A 21,019-nucleotide genomic window follows, 5' to 3' on the forward strand; every position below is an offset into this window, starting at 1 on the left:
GCTTAATAATGAAGAAGTCTTTATTAGTCTTCAAAATTAACTGAAACAAAAGAAGAGTATTTCAATGGAAATGCAGTAACAGAAGTGTAAGTTTACCAATTCTCACAGGTCAGTATCAGCCATGTTTGACTTTCTCTTTTATTCTTTTACTTGTTTCAGTCATTTAATTGCGGCCATGCTGGAGCACTGCCTTTAGTCGAACAAATCAACCCCAGGACTTATTCTTCGTAAGCCTAGTACTTATTCTATCAGTCTCTTTTGCCAAACTGCTAGGTTACAGGGATGTAAACACACCAGCATTAGTTGCCAAGCAATGGCGCAGGGGGAGGGGGTTACAAACACAGACTCACAAACATACATGACAGGCTTCTTTCAGTTTCCGTTTACCAAATCCACTCGCAAGGCTTTGGTTGGCCTGAGGCTATAGTAGAAAACCCTTGCCCAAGGTGCCATGCAGTAGGATTGAACCCGGAACTATGTGGTTGGTAAGCAAGCTACTTACCATATAGACATGCCTGCGCCTATCCACAAGGGTTTGGTTGACCCAAGGCTATAGTAGAAGACACTTGCCCATTTATGACAAAGCACATCTTCAAGACCAATGAGTGAAAAGAAGGAAGAATCCACATATTTATTTTATCGATCTCTTTTGCTGAACCACTAAGTTACAGGGGATGTAAATACACCAACATCAGTTGTCAAGCAATGGTGGGGACACACACACATCTTATGCGGGAGTCAATAAAATAAGCACTAACTGTGCACTAGGGTTTGATGCAATCGATTAAACCCCATTCTCTACCCATAGCAAGGATTAAAAAAAAAAATGTTTTTGAATACTCAAACAGAGAAAGAAAAAATGTTTCAATCTTACATAGATTGAATTCAGGGAATTTATAATAAAAATAACTGCAAAGTCAACCCAAAATTTGTTTTGGGGGAGAAAAAAAAACACACACACACAAACACATTATCATTTAAGTATAAATTTTATTTACACAATACTATAGTCATTACAGAAAAATATTGCTTGTGCTAAGAGTCCTCAATTTCCTCTTCATCTTTCTGTGGATCAGCAGTTTGGTTCACTGAAACCATAAAATATGATTTAGAACATGAGTATGCTTGAGAAAGAAGGGAAAGAAAACTATTTAAAGAAAGATTAAAAAGATCAGGAATAAATAAATTAGAATAACTAGGGAATAACATACTATCAGAATAAATTAGTAATGATATCTCGTTATGTAAGGAAGATTATCTATTCTACAGAAATCAACAAATACCAAGAACTTTCATATGGTCATTCAACAGGCTAGGGAAAGGAGAAAAACCTCTTTCAAGCCACATTACACATTAAAAAATAAAATTTAAAAAAGACACTGTACACCTTGTGGTAAACCATGGCAAGGTGTACAATGTGTTGCTTAAGTAAGCATAGCATGACCAATCTGCAACACTGCGTGGTGTCAAATGTTTTGAATAACCCACATAGCAAAACTCTTCTTAATCAATAACTGCAATCAATATTTGATATTAACTTGTTTCAGTCATAGTCTGTGGCCATACTGGAACGCTTAGCTGAATAAATTGATCCATGTATAAACTTTTTAGGTCTGGTAATCAAATGATCGTGGGATACGTTGCAGCCTGCATCTGCAAAAATATTACACTGAAGTTTATGAGTTTGGGCAAATTGATACGTTAATATACCCAGAGAGAAGTGGGATTTGATATTCTGCAGCTGACTAACCCTTCACCCAAGAGAAAAATTCCTCAACTGAGAAGTTAAGTGGTATTTATAACACTGTAACAACATTATATTCTTTGTTCTTTGGTCAGTGTTATTTCCTATTCTGCTTCTCTCTAGAAATCAAAGGAAATGACTACTGCCCCCTTCCAAATTTTGCTTTTCTAACCTGGGCAACAATGTTTAGAAAGTGACTCATTTTCCATTACATTTCAGACAGATTCAGTGCTGAGTTGTCCAAGCAGAAATATCACCGTAGCAAATATTCTGCTCAATATCACAGATTTGCTTGTCAGTAGCTTGATCATGCCTCTTAGTGGCTGACAATATGTGCATCTCCGACCATGGAAGAGCTTCATAGCCAGGTTTTGAGAGGGGTTCTTATATATTTGAATAAATGTAACAAAAACAAAGTTTGAAGGAAATATTAGCCATTTTTCTTAGTTTCTAAGGATAAGTAAATAGGAAATAACAGTTGCTACCCAAGGACAAAAATCATGTTACACTGTAATATACAAGAACAATATGAGGGCAAGATGGGAGAGTAAATGTATGAAGTGGTCATAGATAAGAAACTGAAAGAAGCCCGTCGTGTGTGTGTGTGTATGTGTATATATATATCCATATATCTACTTATCTAGGTCTCTATATACCTATCTATCTATGTCTTTATGTACCTATCTATCTATGTCTCTATATATCTATCTATTTAGGTCTCTATATACCTATCTATCTAGGTCTCCATATATCTATCTATCTATCTAGGTCTTTATATATCTATCAAACTATCTCTCTCTCTCTTATATATATATATATATATATGCCAGCATGGTAAATGGATGTTAAATGATGACAACAATGATTTAAGCCTATAAAGAGAAACAAACAAGTGCGAAGATGAGTTCAGCTGAGTAGAGGAGAGTGGCAGTGTTGGTTTGAAGAACAGGTTGGCAGTCTAAGAAATATTTTTAAAGCTGTTAAGCTTTCACTATGGGGCTTAGTTGTTTTTTTCCTTTTAATACACTTCAATCACTTCATATGTTTACAACTGGCCCCTCCCCATTGTCCTTATATAGTCTTGGTAACAAAAGGTTAGTCTCAAAATGTTAGGCTCTGCTTCCCTTTATAGTAGACAAACCTATCCAAACTCATGAACAACGGCTGTAATAGAATACAGAGAAACTAATAATCATTATCATCATCGATTAACGTCTGCCTACCATGCTAGCATGGGTTGGACGATTTGACTGAGGACTGGTGAACCAGATGGCTACACCAGGCTCCAATCTGATTTGGCAGAGTTTCTACAGCTGGATGCCCTTCCTAACGACAACCACTCAGCAGAGTGTAGTGGGTGCTTTTACGTGCCACCGGCACGAAGGCCAGTCAGGTGGTACTGGCAACGGCCACGCTCAAAATGGTGTATTTTACGTACCACCTGCACAGGAGCCAGTCCAGCAGCACTGGCACGATCTCGCTCGAATGTCTTTACATGTGCCACCAGCACAAGTGCCAAGAAGGCGACGCTGGGCACAGGTGCCATCACGATTTCGCTTTTGCTTGTCCCAACAGGTCTTCACAAGCCAAGTTTCGTGTCCTGCATAGGAGCCAGTCCAGTGGCACTGGCAACGATCTCACACAAAACTTTAATTCCACATCTATAGTAGAGTAATAAAAAAAATATTAAAAAGGTGCAAGAATGCTTACAAGACTTGGTCGTGGTAAAAACTTCCCAGGAACCATCATTTGACCACATTCCTTCCATTGTGATTCGGAATTCAGCCATCATATTACCAAATAATTTCTGTGAGAGGGGAAAAATGTTAGGGTCATGATGTTGAAAAACAAGGAGGAATATTGGTTTCAAATTTTGGCACATGATCAACAAGTTCATGGGACGGGGACAGGTTGATTACATTATCTCCAGTGCTTAACTGGTATATATTTGATGCACTCCGAAAAGGTGACAAGTGGATCTTGGCAGAATTTGAACTTAGAATATAAAGATGGACAAAATACCATTAAACATTTTGCTTGACATGCCAATGACTCTACTAGCTTGTTACCATAATAGAAGGAAAGCTCCTTCCCGAGTCATATAGACTCATAAGGCCAGTTTTCTGGCTTCTAAGGTGTATATATTCCCTACCTGGATGGGACACTAGTCTGCGAGCTGAGCAGACTGGAGTAATGTGAATTGAAGCTAAAAAAACAACACGTCACCTGGTTTAGGAATTGAAACCACAATCTGACAATCCTGAGCCTAACACACAAACCACTAAACTATGTGCTAGGAAAATTAAAAGAATAACGTTTGCACAAGGCTACATTCTAGGTGGATGGTAGTCATTTGAACCAAGCTTAGTACTTGACTGGTTCAGTATTTTACTGGCCCTAAACGGACAAAAGGTAAAGTTGGTTTCAGTGGAAATTGTACTCAGAATGTAGAGTCAGAAGAAATACTGCAAAGCATATGGTCTTATTCTTTAACAATTCTGTGGTTCCAGATAATAACATCATCATCATTTAACGTCCGCTTTCCATGCTAGCATGGGTTGGACGATTTGATTGAGGACTGGCGAACCAGATGGCTACACCAGGCTCCAATCTGATTTGGCAGTTTCTACAGCTGGATGCACTTCCTAACGCCAACCACTCCGAGGTAACAATTATGAAAATGTAAACAAAAATTGTTTACATTCAAGAAAGTATAAACAACAAAACAATTATCAATTTTGATCTCCAGCCACTGTTATAAATGTGACAAACTCAAAGAATAATCACATAAAAAAAAGTGATATATTTTTTTAATATACTTGGAAATTGACAAAATTAATTGGACACAAGGGACAATTCTTTCAATAGTCAATACTTACAAACGTTTATATTATACATGATGGGCTTCTTTCAGTTTATATCCAACAAACCCACCCACAAAGCTTATTCGCTACCATTTTCACACAACTTATCAACATGAAGTAATATCCATGATGCCCCCTAGTACCTGGCAGAAATTCAGGACAAGCATCAACTATAGCAGTCTCACTACTGTAGAATCCTACATGCCTCTTCCCCAACTAACTTAAAAAACAGGATAGTAATAGTATAGGCAGTTAAAAATTCAAAAAGGCTACAAGGCTAGTTACTTACCAAGATTCTGCTTTGTTCTGGAGATAATTTCTCTCCTTGTTTACAGACTTGATAATCTTTAGTCAAGGTAATAACACCTACAAGAAAGAAAAAAATTTTTTAAATGTTGATTCCTTGTAGTGACATAAAGCTATGAATTTCCCAGGAGGGAGGGAACAGTCAATTATACAAAGTGCAGTACTTTCTTTATAGCAAAATACTGTCAAACAGTCTACTAAATCATAACAGTGGAGTTGACTGAATTAATTCTTGTACATACCTGCTACCTATTTTACTAACTGTGGCAAGATTTGAACACAGAATATAGAAAAGAATGAACTCATAATTTAACTCTTGATATCAACCTACCCCAAACCACTAAATTGTGCAAACCCATTTCTAATTATGAAATTAGAGATTTCAATAGGTAAACAGTTGAATATTACACCATAAAGGCAATATATTATTTTCAGAAATATGCTTGCACCTGGCCAAATTAATAAAAATACTGGTGCTGTGCAAAAGTACCTGTACCAGTGGCATGTCAAAAGCATCAGGCACACTTAGAAACCATGCCACAACAGGAGTCTGGACAGCTCCCAGCTGGTCAGATCCATGTCAAATCATCCAACTCATGCAAGCAAGGAAAGTGGACATTAAACAATGATGATGATGATACTATGATATAATTACTGTTTACACAAAGTTTGAGTGGAGACGCAATGGCCCAGTGGTTAGGGCAGCGGACTTGCGGTCGTAGGATCGCGGTCTCGATACCCAGACCGGGCGTTGTGAGTGTTTATTGAGCGAAAACACCTAAAGCTCCACGAGGCTCCGGGAGGGGGTGGTGGCGATCCCTGCTGTACTCTTTCACCACAACTTTCTCTCACTCTATCTTCCTGTTTCTGTTGGACCTGTATTTCAAAAGGGGCCAGCTTTGTCACACTCTGTGTCACGCTGTATCTTCCCCGAGAACTACATTAAGGGTACACGTGTCTGTGGAGTGCTCAGCCACTTGCACGTTAATTTCATGAGCAGGCTGTTCTGTTGATCGGATCAACTGGAACCCTCGTCGTCGTAACCGACAGAGTGCCATCACAAAGTTTGTAACGGAATTGATTTTAACCAAAGAAAATTATTTCTCATATAAACCATGCAAACAATTAGCACCTCACAATTTTTACTATCATTAGTCTTTCACAAAACAAACATTATCTTGCAATACAATAGTGGTGACAGATTTTCAAAATCAAAGCAAACTTCCCACCCAAGAAGATTAACCCTTTAGCATTCAGATGTCCCTGTCAAATGTCATGCTTTTTTACTCATATTGTTTAGAATTAATCATGCACTATTTTGTAGCTTGGAGATTTCAATGGTGTGATTGTTTATTTTCAGAATGACATTGTAGGGTATGTTTGAGAGGCAAGATCTGACCAGCTTAAACACGAAAGTGTTAAGATACCTCAACAACTTCACAGTAGATCATCAGTAAACAATCCTAGTTAAATATGAAAAGGTGATAAACTGAAATGAAATGGAATTAATATAGAAAAACTAACCTCTATTAAGACTAGTCGGAAGTCCAAGTTGTCTCAACTGTGGTTCCATGGAATGAGAAAAATTTGTCAAAGGCCCTGCATCTATGTCAACATCTTGTGTGGCAATGTTTCCAGATCGAGCAAAATCAGGAGCATAAAATTCATTAAAGTATCTACAAAATAAAGAAATGACAGACAAATGTTATACATACAAGAAGGAATCAAACCCGAAACTGTAACAACATCAATAACACTGTTTTCTTTTTCGTTCATAGGAACAAAACCACAAATTCTGAGGAGTGAATAGCCATACTTGATTGGCACTCATTTTCTCAACCTTCAACAAATGAAAAGCAGTTAGACTCAGAGGGATCCAAACTCATAAAAGAAAGAAATACAAAACTAAATACGGTGAAACAATTTGCATGATACTCCACTGATTCTACCAATCTATTACCCTATCATCATAGTAGTAAATATCTATTGTGATAATATATTATTTATCATAAAGTTATAGACTGAATATTATTGCAAGGGTATAGTGAAATGGCTGTATCATTTTTCATGTGTCACAATTAGTTTTACGATGATAAAGACATAAAAGGCTATGCCAGCAAACTCAACCTCCCTTTGTCTGCTTTTCACCCCATCTCAGTTTATAAAACTTTGTTCTCATTTTAAAAGTGAAGCAAAACTTGTCCTTGTCTACCTCATTCCATACAACACACAGAATTGAAAGAAAGAAAAATAATAACCACAAAACTTAGTTTTTTAAGTAGCAGTAAGCTTGACTTTAAGATATGGTATCATGGCAAATTACCCTGGTCAAAATTATTCTTATTGCTAAAACAATATCATGAAGATTTCCACTTACAAAAACCTCAACCCAAGCATATTTCAAATATTTATTTATAGTAAATATGTAAACTGTTAATCAACCAACTTCTCCAATATGAAAAACATTGAAAACAACCTATTTAATTTGTAGCTGTTTGCTTCAAGCTTTAACAGAAATCATACAACCTAGCCTAACCACCCAAGGGAGCTAACTCAAAACATGTCTATCTTACAGCATTAAGGAAACAGAGTTTAACTCGTCAACTTTTCAAGACCATTTCTCAGGGTGATTAGTAGGTCTGGCTACTGTGCAGTCACTCCAACAATTGCCTCACATTTTTTTGTCATATCCTGAGACTTAACTTCACCACTTGCACATCGAAAGCTAACCATTACAACATTTTTCTCACCAGCTTTATAATCGATCATACACATCACATGTCCCATATCAGCAATCATTTCTCTTGCACAGTTTTGACTAGTATACTTAATACTCAATCTCTCAGCTTACTTGTTCTCCCGTTTTTGTGAGGATTAACACTGCATAATCAACTAGCATATACAGCCAGCTTTTCACATAATGAAGGTCTGTGGCGACCATGATTGTAAACCCATAACTAAAAGTTTCATGCAACCATCCTCATCCTAATCTGTTGAACTAATCAAACTTACCACTAGATGGTATTTACATAAATCAACCTAAGAATGGCGAACAAGAAAATAAATTATTAATAACAATGAGTTTTGATTTAGACACGAGGCCAGCAATTTTTGAAATGTGGGGGTTTTGATACTAGTATTTTATTTTAATGATCCTGAAAAGATGAAAGGCAAAGTTTAGCTTGGTGGGATTTGAACCTAGAACTGCTAATGATTACAAAGTTATTTCAAGAGGAATTTTTCCCCCCACATCTAAGGCTACACTACAATTGAATGAATGTTCAATTATATCACATTCCCAAGATACTGGAAACCAACTGACTGTCAAAAATGATAAACAAAAATCTTGTAAACCAACTCCAAATATTATCATACTAAGTAATGATTATTAATTATATAAGAGGCTCTAAAACTGCCAAAGCCTTAAAACCAGAGTCAACTTGCTAAATTTACAGATGATAGTGACCTCTAAAGAAGAATTTTAGCTATATATATCCATGTTAAAAAAAAAAGTTATGGTTAGGAACTTGAAATAAAATGGATTTTCTTGACATTTTTTGGAGGTTGCTTCTTATGAAAAATCAAAAATTACTAGTCAAATCCAGTCATTGTAAGTGTAAATTTAGACCACACTCATAATGGCTTCGATAAACAGCTATCCAAGCAAAGTCAAGATGGTGGAAATAAATATTGGATTAGAGGCTTTACACTAAATTTCCAAGTTCAAATAATATCATTTGAAAGGTACCAATAATACACAAGATAAACTAAATCTAACTTTAAAAGAACTTTGTGCCAAGGCAGATAAAATTCACCAAAATGAAAATTTCCAAATGATATTATCGAGAACATTCAGCAGCTGTAATGTGTAAAAGGAAGCAAGTCAGCCCAACTGACTTTCCTTCACGTCACACACCAACTGATAATGGAGGGTTGTCCCCCTTGAGCAATAAGAACTTATTCTGAACTCTGATTGTATATCACATTTAAGTAAAATGTTTTAATTGGAAAAAGACACCTAATAATTAATCCAAACTAGGTAAGAATTGAAATAATAAAATAGTGTAACTTATTAGAAATGAAGACATGAAGTGGGGTAAAAAAAAACGGGAGACCAACATTGAAAAAAAAAAAAAAAATCTTGGAGCCTTATGAAAGAAAAGTGAAGTGGTTTTTCTGAGAAAATAGTCTGTAAGTGGTTCTGAAGGAAAAGGAGAGACAGGGTTGAGGGAGGTTAGAAATAAATGGTAGCTGATATTCTTGCTTTCTTTTTGACAAGAAATTTCTATAACCTATAATTTACAGTATTCTTTAAAGGTCTCCCATAGTTTAAATGCAAAGGTCAAGAATTATGCCATTAAGAAAAAAAAATTAAAATTAAATAAAATATCAATAAAAATAGTTGAGAATGGAACGGTAAACAATTCTGTTGTATCATCATTTGATGTTATTTAACAAGCATAAATGAAAGAAGATGGGGCAGATTATGTTCTAGCTGGCACTTGAATCTGCTGTTATCAAATCCAAGAATTAAAACCGACTTCCACCACCTCTTTGTACTGAAGCTAGTTCTATAACTGGCTTTCCTAAAGTTCTCAACCAGGGTCCATACAAAATTTTGAAGTTAAAATTTATCTGCAATAAATTGGTTATAATTCTACAATACACAAAATACTTCAGCAATTTTTTACTCATACCATTCCTAATAATATTCAATTGTAAAAATATAATGGATTTTTTTAAACATTAAATAGCTAGGAGGGTCCACCTGAGTAAAAATAGGGATCATAGGGGTCCATAGGTAAAAAAAGGTTTGAGAAACACTGACTAGGTTGCAGTTGTGCAATGAAAGATTAGACATCAAATTTCAAGTTTTGTGAATCATTAAATGACTAAAATGGTTCTTTTATGATGTAACTGTTTGTGTTGTAATTTACATAAAAATGCAGTAAACAGAAATAGTAATCAAATCACTAGGAGACTCTGCAATTACTGCTTCTGAAGCACTATGCATCATTAATTCTTTTATTTTCTCATTTATACTCATTTATATGATACCAGGTCCACCTAACTGGCTCCCATGCTGGTGGCATGTAAAAAGCACCATCCGAATGTGGCTGATGCCAGTACCCCTTTACTGGCTCTCGTGCTTGTGGCACGTAAAAAGTACCAACTGAACGTGGCCGATGCCAGTACCTCCTGACTGGCCCCCATGCTGGTGGCATATAGAAAACACTATCTGAACGTGATTGATTCCAGACCCACCTGACTGGCTCCTGTGCCAGTGGCACGTAAAAAGTACCCACTACACTCTCGCAGTGGTTAGCATTAGGAAGGGCATCCAGCTGTAGAAACATTGTCAGATCAGATTGGAGCCTGGTGCAGCCAATGGCTCTCCAGACTTCAGTCACACCGTCCAACCAATGCCAGCATTGAAAATGGACGTTAAACGATGATGAAAATACTGAAACACTGCCTTTGTTTCAATTAATTTTTAAAATAATAATGAATTCAATAAAATAACTTGTTATTAATCTCATGTTTGAAACTAAAATTAAATTTTGATGGAAGGTTAATTTTAGAACCACTTAAAACTAGAGGCTTGTACCACTGAACCAGGGGTGGTCTCAGGTGGGTTGGTATCAAGAGGGTTAAGCACCATTCACTTCCTGATCATCATAGAGATGAGGGAATGAAAATGTATTCGTTATGAGACAAATCTTAAATCTTAGATGTAAACTTTTATTTACCTGAAGAAAATGTGTTTTTTTTCCATGATGTAACTGATTTGTGCATCAATAAAAGAAAAAAAAACATGCCTGAAACACTTGTAGTGAACCTCAACCCATTTGTGTTCTTACTTTATATAGTCAAATATGATGTTATGATCCCTTGTATTCCCTGGCTGCTGTGCAAACCCTTTTTTCTTGCTATTCCTTTTCTGAGAAAACATCTACCTGTTAAAGTAGAACTCTGCACAGATTGATTTTTAGCAAGGCCAACTGAGGTAGTGTGTACTGTCTTCTCTAATCTGTCCTAGATTTTTAAACCTGTAATTAATTATGTCATATAATGTCAAAAGTATTTGATCAGAACTGAAGAGTATGCTCAGAGAAAAACATCAGCAAACCAGGTGACTCAGCGTGTGAAACACAAGCATGTGACTTACTAATGCTAACAATAGCAGGTTACAGTCAACAATTCTGAAGCTTTTAATAAAAGACATCTGCTCAGACACTGTCCAACTTCTAATGACTTATGTAGTACACATCATTGTACTGCACTGACAATCCAATGCTTAAAAAAATATTGACTACTCTCGGAGCAGAGAGTCATTTCATCTAGTCTATAAACCTTTTAGCTTTGATTTGATTCTTACAAAAGATCCTACAATGTATCAATGAATTATAGACAAAGTTGTTTGTGCAAACTAAGTTGGAGTGCACATACACCTGTTTAGATGACATCACCATTATATAGTACAATTAAAAAAAATAACAAAAAACTTATCTCTAAATTCTTACGAGTTACCAGTATATCCAATATGACATTGAATAATAAATGTAAATTTTCAACAAAATCTAGGTTATCAAATTAACCGTATCAAACCAGGTTTTGACCCTTCAAGTTTAACTTCACGAAGAAATGCCTACTCACAAATCTTGTATTTTAGATCTGTTTGTTAATTCTTAATGAGTTCCCATCTTCTCTGAAAGAAAAAGGCCTCTAATTAATTCTCATAAGGTCATTATGACAACTTAGGCAATTAGAATTAGAACAGGCTGTTACAAAATCCTACATTATGTTGGATTCCTTAATGCTACTACAAGTGCACTAAGGAAGGATTTTTGTTGTGCTGATCCACTGAGTGACTTTTTTGTCACCCTGGTGTTACAAGACTGACATATTTTGTTCAGGTACAAAAATCTTCCATACTCAGTGGGAAGCATTAACCTGATTGGGTCTTGATGCCACATTTGTCCCAAGTTAAAACTGCAACCAAGTCTTTTAAAACATCAGCTCACCATCAATATTAAGGACCAGTTAAGGAGGTGAGCTGGCAGAACCACTACCATGCCATTAAAATGAGTAGCAGCATTTCTTCCGACTTTACTTTCTGAATTCAGAGCCAATAAAATAATCAGGGGAGCACTGGGGTTGATGTAATTGATTTACCTCCACCCCAGAACCTGCTGAAACCAATATTAAAGTCCAGCTAGCTGTCAAGTTTGTTGATTGCTGTGGGGGATATGATTATTTTATTTTCTTCTTTCCTTTGTTGCAATATTTCTTGCCAGTTGTCCATATCACAATCACCATTTATCCATGGGGGGGGGGGAGAAATCAAGATTTGAAAATCAATGGCATCCCCACTTCTATTTCTCAGATACATTAAACTGTACCAGGGAATGACTAAGAAATTATTAACCCTCCAGCATTCAAATTATTGTCCTCAGTAATGCTCACTTATTCACATTTCTTTGAATTAAGCATACTCTATTTTGTAGTTTTGAGATTTTGATGATGTGTGAGGGGCTGGATCTGGCCAGTTTGAGCCTAAAACAGGTGGAATATTTGGGCCTGATATGGTTGGTTTAAATGCTAAAGGATTAAGGAATAATTCTTGCCTAACCACAGCCAACTGATGTACCTAATTGGTTTAGAACAGGAATGGTATTTTCATCATCCTCATGTTTCAGTAAGTCGACCTAAACAGAATAGAATTGCCTCTGTCCAGCAGGTCCTATCCTTAATTTTTTTTATTTCCCAAAAATCCCAATTCCCTTAAATTATTCAAACCCATTTGTGTGAGAATGTGTGTGGAGAGAGAGAGAGAGAGAGAGAGAGAGAGAGAGCGAAAGAGAGAGAGAGAAAGAGAGAGAGAGAGAGATAGATAGAGAGAGACCTTAGAAGAAAGTTGGTACCCATGACTTTTGTAAGGACTCCAAGACAAGTGGGAAAGGAAGGAAGAAAACATGATTCATAGATTGTTGTAAGAAGCCATATACAAAGATATCAAGTTATAAGACTTGGTATAACTGCTAGAGGGCCAGTAGTCATATTAAACCAGGTTCATACAGTATTTCTGTTTATCCTTGTTTCATTCACATGTCATGGATGGACCCTAATCATGAAACACCCTTCATAGCTACACACCCACACTAATTCACTCAAAACAACCTGTATTTACTCCAAAGCTTACCAAAATTTCATATCTTAGCATTCCGATTACCTTACCAAATGTAATGCTTATTTATTCACATAGGGTTAAATCGCACTAGTTTCAAGTATATAAAAAGTGAAAGTTATTACTAGAATGGCGAATGATGGGGATGGACGGATGCAAAAATGTCATAGGGTGAATAACAGGAAAACTAGCCTTCTTAATGTGTGATTGTATTTCAATAATGGATCATTGTTAAGAAATAAACCACACAAAATGATACAGAAAATAACAGATATGACTAAATAGTAGATGCATGTTGAAAATTAAGTGTAGCAATTAAAGAAGCATAGTTACTAAATAATAACCTACAAAAAAACCAAAAAACAAATGGTGCAAATACTATAGAGACAATGAATGTTTCTTACATAACAATCACCTTTGGTTTGTGCTACTGATTTATTTAAACATTTTTTCCAAATAAAAAGTGAGTCGAGGAAGAGAAGCACTCATGTTTATTGAGGGTAGGACATCCTAGATTAAGTGAGATCACTGCAGTTGTTTCATTTGAATATTTGGAGTTTGGAATCTTGTGTGCGAGAGGGCAGGATAATAGTAAGCCATAGTTTAGTAATGGAATCGAGAGAAGGTTGATGATACACAGTAGGGATGATGTGTATTAAACGAGCTTGGGTCGGGAGGGTATATACTTTTCCAGAACAAATATTATTGCAATAGTGTGTCAGTGATTGAGCCTTTTTGTTGAAGTAGTCTAAATTAATGTGTGTGTGTGGAATGACATCAGTTGTAAGCAGTGTGGGTCTCACTTGAGCATGTACAGACAGGAACTGAACAAGTGAAGTGCTTTCAGGCCGCCAAAATAAACCTAGTCTTTGAAAGTGGTTTTAGCATTGTCGTTATTAAAAATGACAGTAAATAGGTTAATAATTCAAAAGGAAGTTGTTGGGAGCATAAACCAAAACTTAGGGTAAACCAGAATCAGGTTCAATTACACACACAGGTAGGAAAAAGCTCCGAAGCAAATTGATATTCAGAATGTTCTGGTTATGTTATTATGAAAAATAAGGTCTAATGAGACAGTGGAAAATAAGAATTAAGCAGTGGATCTCATATTTGTAAGTAATATCAACATAGAGCTAGCTTGAATATATCTAGGAAATAAGTATAATACAGCATCAATCAATAGTACATAGGTAAGACAACAATCATCAGTCATCAAACAAAATACTGAAATCAACATAAATAGTGACATAATATGCAATATGTAAATATGACATTTTCAATCAATTCATTTTCTCTGTTTCATCTCCATTTAATATGTCCTTATACTGGCATGCTCGGATAAAGTTAGATGGGTTGAAGGACTGCATCATGCTTCGGCACAGTTTCTACAGCTTGATGTCCATCCTAACACCACCTACTACAATCACACCAATCCAAGAACAATACTTTTCAAACTCTCCTTGTGTTTTGTCATTAGTGACATCTTTTTGGATGGGAAGCAAACATACCTGTGCCTGCATCTATAAAATGCATATGTTTTGCACTATTTGTGTGGTGAATTTTCTACAACCAGTTACCGTTCCTGTTGCCAACCCTCACCTGTTTTAAAGTCAATTTCAGAATGTCATTTTATACAAATTTTTTTAAAAATAGCTGTAAACATACAGCTTTGTATACATGGTAACACCGATTCCTTCTGCATCATTCTTTTTAAACTTTTATTTCAATTAGCAAATGAGAAGAATTTGGTTGAATCTAAGAAAATTTTAACTTCCACAGACAATCCTGTATATGGCCAAGCTTCATAATCTGAAATTGCTGTTTATGTCGTTTAACATAAAAATTTTAGTGGCTTTTCATAATCTATTCATGAAGTGTGAGGACATTATTGCAACACTATAAGTCAGTGAAATCTGAGTCACTCAATTCTGTTCTTTTATTTTCAGTTTAATAGTATCATAGAGATTACTATGTAATTCTAATGAAGAGGAATGACTGAAATTTAGATTCTAAGTAACTCATCACAAGCTTGAAATTCAGGTTATTTTCCTTTACTTAAGAAAGGAAAAATGTATTTGGTTAAAATTTATAACATAATTAGAGATTATTAAGAGAAAGTATACTACTTACAGGGTTATATATATATATATATATATATACTATTATTTTAGGATTAACACATGTCATAAGACAACCTTACCAAATTCTATTTAGCTTCAGGAAAAATCTAAATCTGTCTGGATTGCTACACACACACACACACACATATATAATAAATAAAATGTATAAGGTGAATAAACCTTCAGGTCTAATTGATTTGATATTGACTATACTTTTTAGAGTAAAATAACTTTGATAAACACCAGATAAATATTTAAGAAGTGTCCACTGTATCTCTAATATTAACTGTGGTGCCACATTATATGCTGTACCTTGCTTTTTAGCAAGGTACTGTTGAGAGAGAGAGAGAGAGAGAGAGAGAGAGAGAGAGAGAGAGAGAGAGAGAGAGAGAGAGAGAGAGAGAGAGAGAGAGAGAGAGAGAGAGAGAGAGTGTGTGTGTGTGTGGAAGTGGGTATGGAATGCAGCTGTTATTTCAGAGACTGTTCATAACTTATCAAGCAAAATAGCTGATAAAATTAATGGTAAGGTGGGAGTAATCCTCTTACTGAACACTTGTTATTTACCCTGAGGGGGGTGGGAAAGGAGTTGAGGAGTGTTAATCTTTCCACACTAGAGAGGTAGGTTTTATTTACACCAATGATTGTTGTTTTGGGCTTAAAATCTCAATCTGCATCCATCAGCTATCCTGCAATATAACTGTACACAAAACGTTATCATTACAACCTGCATGCATACATAACAATTATAGTTAATATCAAAGAGAACAAATTATCTTGAAGAAGTCTCAATCTCTGAGTGTTAAGTAATAACACTAATTCAGTTGTATTTCTTAAATACAAACATTTCTGGACCCAATTTCTGTGAGTTTCTTCAAACCAGTCCAGATTGAAGTAACTCAGGAGTAAATAATGGTCTGCTCCATGAATTAGACTTGGAAAATGGCCATGATTTATCATTAAACATTATTTAAATTAATGGTGGTGGTGGAGGCCTTTCAGTGACCCCAGAGAAAGGAGGAAACAGAAAATGCCAAATGAACTTTTGAGACAAATTTTGACTCTAACAATAATTTGGGGTTCAAGGCCAGCAATCCTGAAGGGAGGGGATATTAGTTGCCAGTACTTGACTTGTAGTCTATTTTATCAATTTGAAAAGGATGAAAAGCAAAAATTGGCCTTGGTGGGATTTGAACTCAGAATGTAAAGAGCCAAAAGAAATACTGCAAGGCACGTTTTTCACTGCCAGCTCGCCATCTTACCCTTTTGATACTAACCTGTCCAAAACTACCCTGGTTCATGTTTTACAGTGATTTAAATAAAAAACTTCCATCAAAATTTTGTGCTAAAATTCGTTATGATCCAAAGAAACTTAATAATTTTCTTTTATTCTTTTACTTGTTTCATTCATTTGACATTGGCCATGCTGGAGCACCACTTTTAGTTGAATAAATCAATCCCAGAACTTATTCTTTGTAAGACTAGTACCTATTCTATCTGTCTTTTTTTTTTTGCTGAACTTGTTACAGGGACGTAAACAAACTAACATTGGTTGCCAAGCGATGGTGTGTGTGTGTGCGCGACAAACAGACAGACACACACACACACACGACAGGCTTCTTTCAGTTTCCATCTACCAAATCTCAAGATTTTCGTTGGCCCGAGGCTATAGAAGACACTCGCCCAAAGTGCCACGCAGTGGGGCTGAACCTGGAACCATGTGGTTGGGAAGCAAGCTTCTTACTACACAGTCATTCCTGTGACCGAGATATTTTACTAAATTCTTCATTATGTTAAAAGTTTAACTGAAACAAAGGCAGTGTATCTCAATAGAAATATGGCAACAAAAGGATTAAATAACCATGATAGAATAATAATTTTAACACAGGTATAGGACCAGAACCATTCCAAGGTTGGGGGAAGAGAGAGCTAATTACCTAAATCTTCAGTACCTGACTAATTCTTTATGTTATCAACTTCAGAAAGCTGCAAGTATAAAAGTTGACAATGGTAGGATTTGAACTCGTAACATAAAGAGCTTGGGCAAATACTTCACAGAATTTCATTCATCTATGTAATAAAAATAATAAGAGCACAAGGCCTGAAATTTAGGGGGAGGGGACTAGTCAATTACACTGACCCCAGTGTTTCACTGGTACTTAATTTTTTGAACCCAAAAGGATGAAGGGGCAAGTCGAACTTGGCAGAATTTGAACTCAGAATGTAAAGATGGATGAAATACTGCTAAGCATTTTACTCAGAATGCTAATGGTTCTGCCATCTCACTGCCATAATAATAAGGTTGATGTCAGTGCTGCCTGACTGGCCCCCATGCCGGTGGCATGTAAAAAGCACCCACTACACTCTCGGAGAGGTTGGTGTTAGGATGGACATCCAGCTGTAGAAACATTGAAAGATCAGATTGGAGCCTGGTGCAGCCTCCTGTCTTGCCAGTCCTCAGTCAAATTGTCCAAACCATGCCAGTATGGAAAGTGGACATTAAATGATGATGATGATGATGATGATATTAATAATTTCAAATTTTGAAATAAGGTCACACTGTGCCAATGGCACGTAAAAAGCACTCCCTACACACTCGGAGTGGTTGGTATTAGGAAGGGCATCCAGCTGTAGAAACATTGCCAGATCGGACTGGAGCCTGGTGCAGCCTTCTAAGGCTTGCTAGCCCTCGGTCAAACCGTCCAACCCATCCAGCATGGAAAGCTGAAGTTAAACGACGATGATGATGATGTAAATTGATTACATTGAGTCCAGTGTTCAACTGGCACTTATTTTACCGACTCTAAAAGGATGAAAGGCAAAGTTGTCCTCAGCAAGAATTTGAACTCAGAATATAAAGAGCCAGAAGAAATGCTGATAGGCATTTTGTTTGATGTGCCAACAATTCTGCCAGCTTGCCTGCCACCTTGATACAATAAGTTTTTCTACTATAGGCACAAGGCCTGAAATTTGAGGGGAGGGGGCTGGTCAGTTACATCAACCCCAGCTTATGATGTACTTATTTTATGAAAGGATGAAAAGACGAAGCTAACTGTGGCAGAATTTGAACCCAGAAAAATGCCACTACTTGTCCAACTAGCTAACAAATCTACCAGCTTGTCACCTTTCTTATAATAATAATAATAATAATAATAATAATAATAAAATCCAACCAATCTGTGGAAGTTTCCCATACAACTCTATACTCAGTACATTCAAGATTGGTAAACTGGAATGTACCAGCACAGTAGCTATATTCAAATGGTCTATTAGTACATATACAGTACAGGATTTAAACCAAATGAACGGAAATAAATTCCACACTAATGCTATAATAGATTGGCATGTGGTGATGGTGGCTTTCATGATGATAGTTGGTTAAAAATCAACTGGCAAGCTTCCCATGATGATTGACTAATATAGGTGGGTGTGAATTATAAATGACTAACATCTGTATTTCAATGGCAGTGATAACACCATAGAAAATTTTAATGTTATCACTATCAAAAGAAAAAAAAGTCTTCCTATTTTACAGGAGCATAGAGAATCCCCATATCTCAAAAGCAGATTAATCTTACGTCATAGCAATACAATGCACTGCAAAAAAAAATAGAAAAATGAAAAATAAATTATAAAACACAACCATATAATTTTCACATTATTTAAAGAAAACTAAACAGAGAAACGAATTAAAGCTCTACGTGAAATTATTTTCTAATTGCGGGTTTACCATAAACAAGTTGGTCACAAGTACTGGACCATCATCGATGATTGAAAAGAGCTCCTTGGCACGCTTTATTGAGTAATAAATTAAGAGAGCAGAAAATTTTATTAAAATCATATACCCCTTCATCTAGAATTGTGTAAGTAGTTGAAAAGATTCGTAAATCTGTTTGTAAGTAAATATCAAGGAAAGCCTTGGACATAAACTTAAGCCTACCATTCTAAAGATTATTTTTCATGTGTATGGATTACTGGTTTAGAGCAGAGATAGAAGCAGGTATTAGATTCTGTGCTCCTATAAAGCATGAAGACTAGAACAAATGCCAGTGACAAAAAACAGCTCTGTACAAACTAGTTTACAGGTCAGCCAATCGGCCAAACAATTGAATAAAACAATTGCCATTTAAAATTAAGTGTAAATGTAGGCAATTTTCGCGAAGGAAGCAAAACGGTAGCAGTAGTTCCCCCTCACCCTGTGTGTCCAATTAGATTGTGGGTGGTAAATTAACAAACTGTTGGCGTTAGGAAGAAAAAGTAGCACTAAAATAGGCAGGTGGGGTGGGGACACGAAGATGGTGATCTTAAGGCATGAGAGAAGCACTGTATGTAAGAGTGTGAGCGTGCATGTGTTTGTAGAGAAGGGATTTGAAAGAACTAATGTTAAATCAACCTTGAAACTGGTCATCATCCAAGACCCTTAATATTATCTAGCATATAAAAGAACTGAGGTTAAAACAGAACATATCTTAGGAAACACAATGTAATGTGAGCCACACACACACACACATATACTTGTGAGCACACTGTGTTAGAACACTAAACAATAGAGATACTGGATTCGCAGAAGAAAACCAAGTCTAGAGAAGTAATTATATCACAATGACTATCACAATATATATTACACACACAAACTTCTTTTGGCGATGCCCCAGCACATAGCCAGCCAATGGCATTTACCAAACCAGTAAAAGACTAAAAGAGTGTATAAGCGTGTGTGTGTGAGATAGCGTACATCTCATTAATTGATCCCCACTGAAAATTTTCAATAACTGTCGCCTCATGAAAGCCAGCCCTGCACTCCACCCAGTTTCCAATAACATAACTAGTTCTTTTAGTATTTTTAAGTTCATACGAGTTGAATAATGAGTCATAGAGAATTGTGTGGGGACCTGTGCAACAGACATGCCAGGGAAAAAGAACCGGATGATGATACCATAACTGTTGGAACTTCAAACTAGCAATGGTTATAATGCTGTAAGGCTTTCAAATGTTAGCTGTCTGCGTATAAATAAGTAAATCAATACAACTGAGCTAGACTGGTCACAACACACACACACACACACTCTGCTTGGTATACTATCAGCTGCTGGTAACACAATTCTGCTAAAGTGTAGCTGGTGAGCCAACAATACACTACTCTACTGATGCTGATTGTGTCAGGATGCCAGTAGCTCACCTGAGACAGCGAGAAGACAACTGAAATATGTGAAATGACACTAACATCCATCATGATTGTGGTGGCAGTAGTCGTAGTAGAAGAAACAGTATAAATATGGTAAGAGGCTGGTAAGCAAATAGTATTCCTTATGCTTGTTGGAAAGAAGTTAATCTTGGAAGAAAAGTATAAGAGTAAGGAAAAGAAAAAAATTCAAAAGAATATGATAGTGAACCATCCCATTAAACTGATAAAAAGAAATGGATGAGAGAGAAAGAGAGAGAGAGAGAGATATAACCGCACAATAGAGTGAGATATGTATGGAGAGTAAAAGGAAAAGGAGAAAGAATAGATAGATAAATAGAAATGAAGAATGTCAGAGTGAGAGAGGGAGGGGGAGAAGGGACAGAAAAAAGCAAGGAGCTACAAAGAGTGTGTGCACAGGGCTACAGAGTCATGGCATTTGTGAGGGTAGCAACAGAATTTGCAAAGGGTCACACTATGTGAAGGAAAGAGTGTATGGAGAACAGCCATAGTAGAGAGAGAGAGAGTGTGTGAGAAAACGAGGAATTGCGAAAAGCTATGGTGAAGAGAAAGAGTAAAAAAAAAAAAACTACGATGAATAGAAAGAGAGATAGAGAG

The 21,019-nt window shown here is 36.2% G+C and overlaps 1 protein-coding gene across 1 annotated transcript in view; it reads right to left on the minus strand.

Annotated features, from left to right (window-relative positions):
* Window positions 1-970: 970 nt before the first annotated feature.
* The window catches only part of LOC106880161 (mRNA turnover protein 4 homolog), a 66,695-nt gene continuing 46,646 nt past the window's right edge, over window positions 971-21,019 (minus strand). The window contains exons 5-8 of the mRNA XM_014929999.2: window positions 6,439-6,590; window positions 4,898-4,974; window positions 3,455-3,551; window positions 971-1,088 (exon numbers count right to left, since the gene is read on the minus strand). Coding sequence (XP_014785485.1) covers window positions 1,036-1,088; window positions 3,455-3,551; window positions 4,898-4,974; window positions 6,439-6,590 — 379 coding nt within the window. The 3' untranslated portion in view covers window positions 971-1,035. The remainder of the gene's footprint in view (window positions 1,089-3,454; window positions 3,552-4,897; window positions 4,975-6,438; window positions 6,591-21,019) is intronic.

This window comes from Octopus bimaculoides, chromosome 4 (assembly GCF_001194135.2).
Source record: "Octopus bimaculoides isolate UCB-OBI-ISO-001 chromosome 4, ASM119413v2, whole genome shotgun sequence".
NCBI classification, from domain to species: Eukaryota; Metazoa; Mollusca; class Cephalopoda; order Octopoda; family Octopodidae; genus Octopus; species Octopus bimaculoides.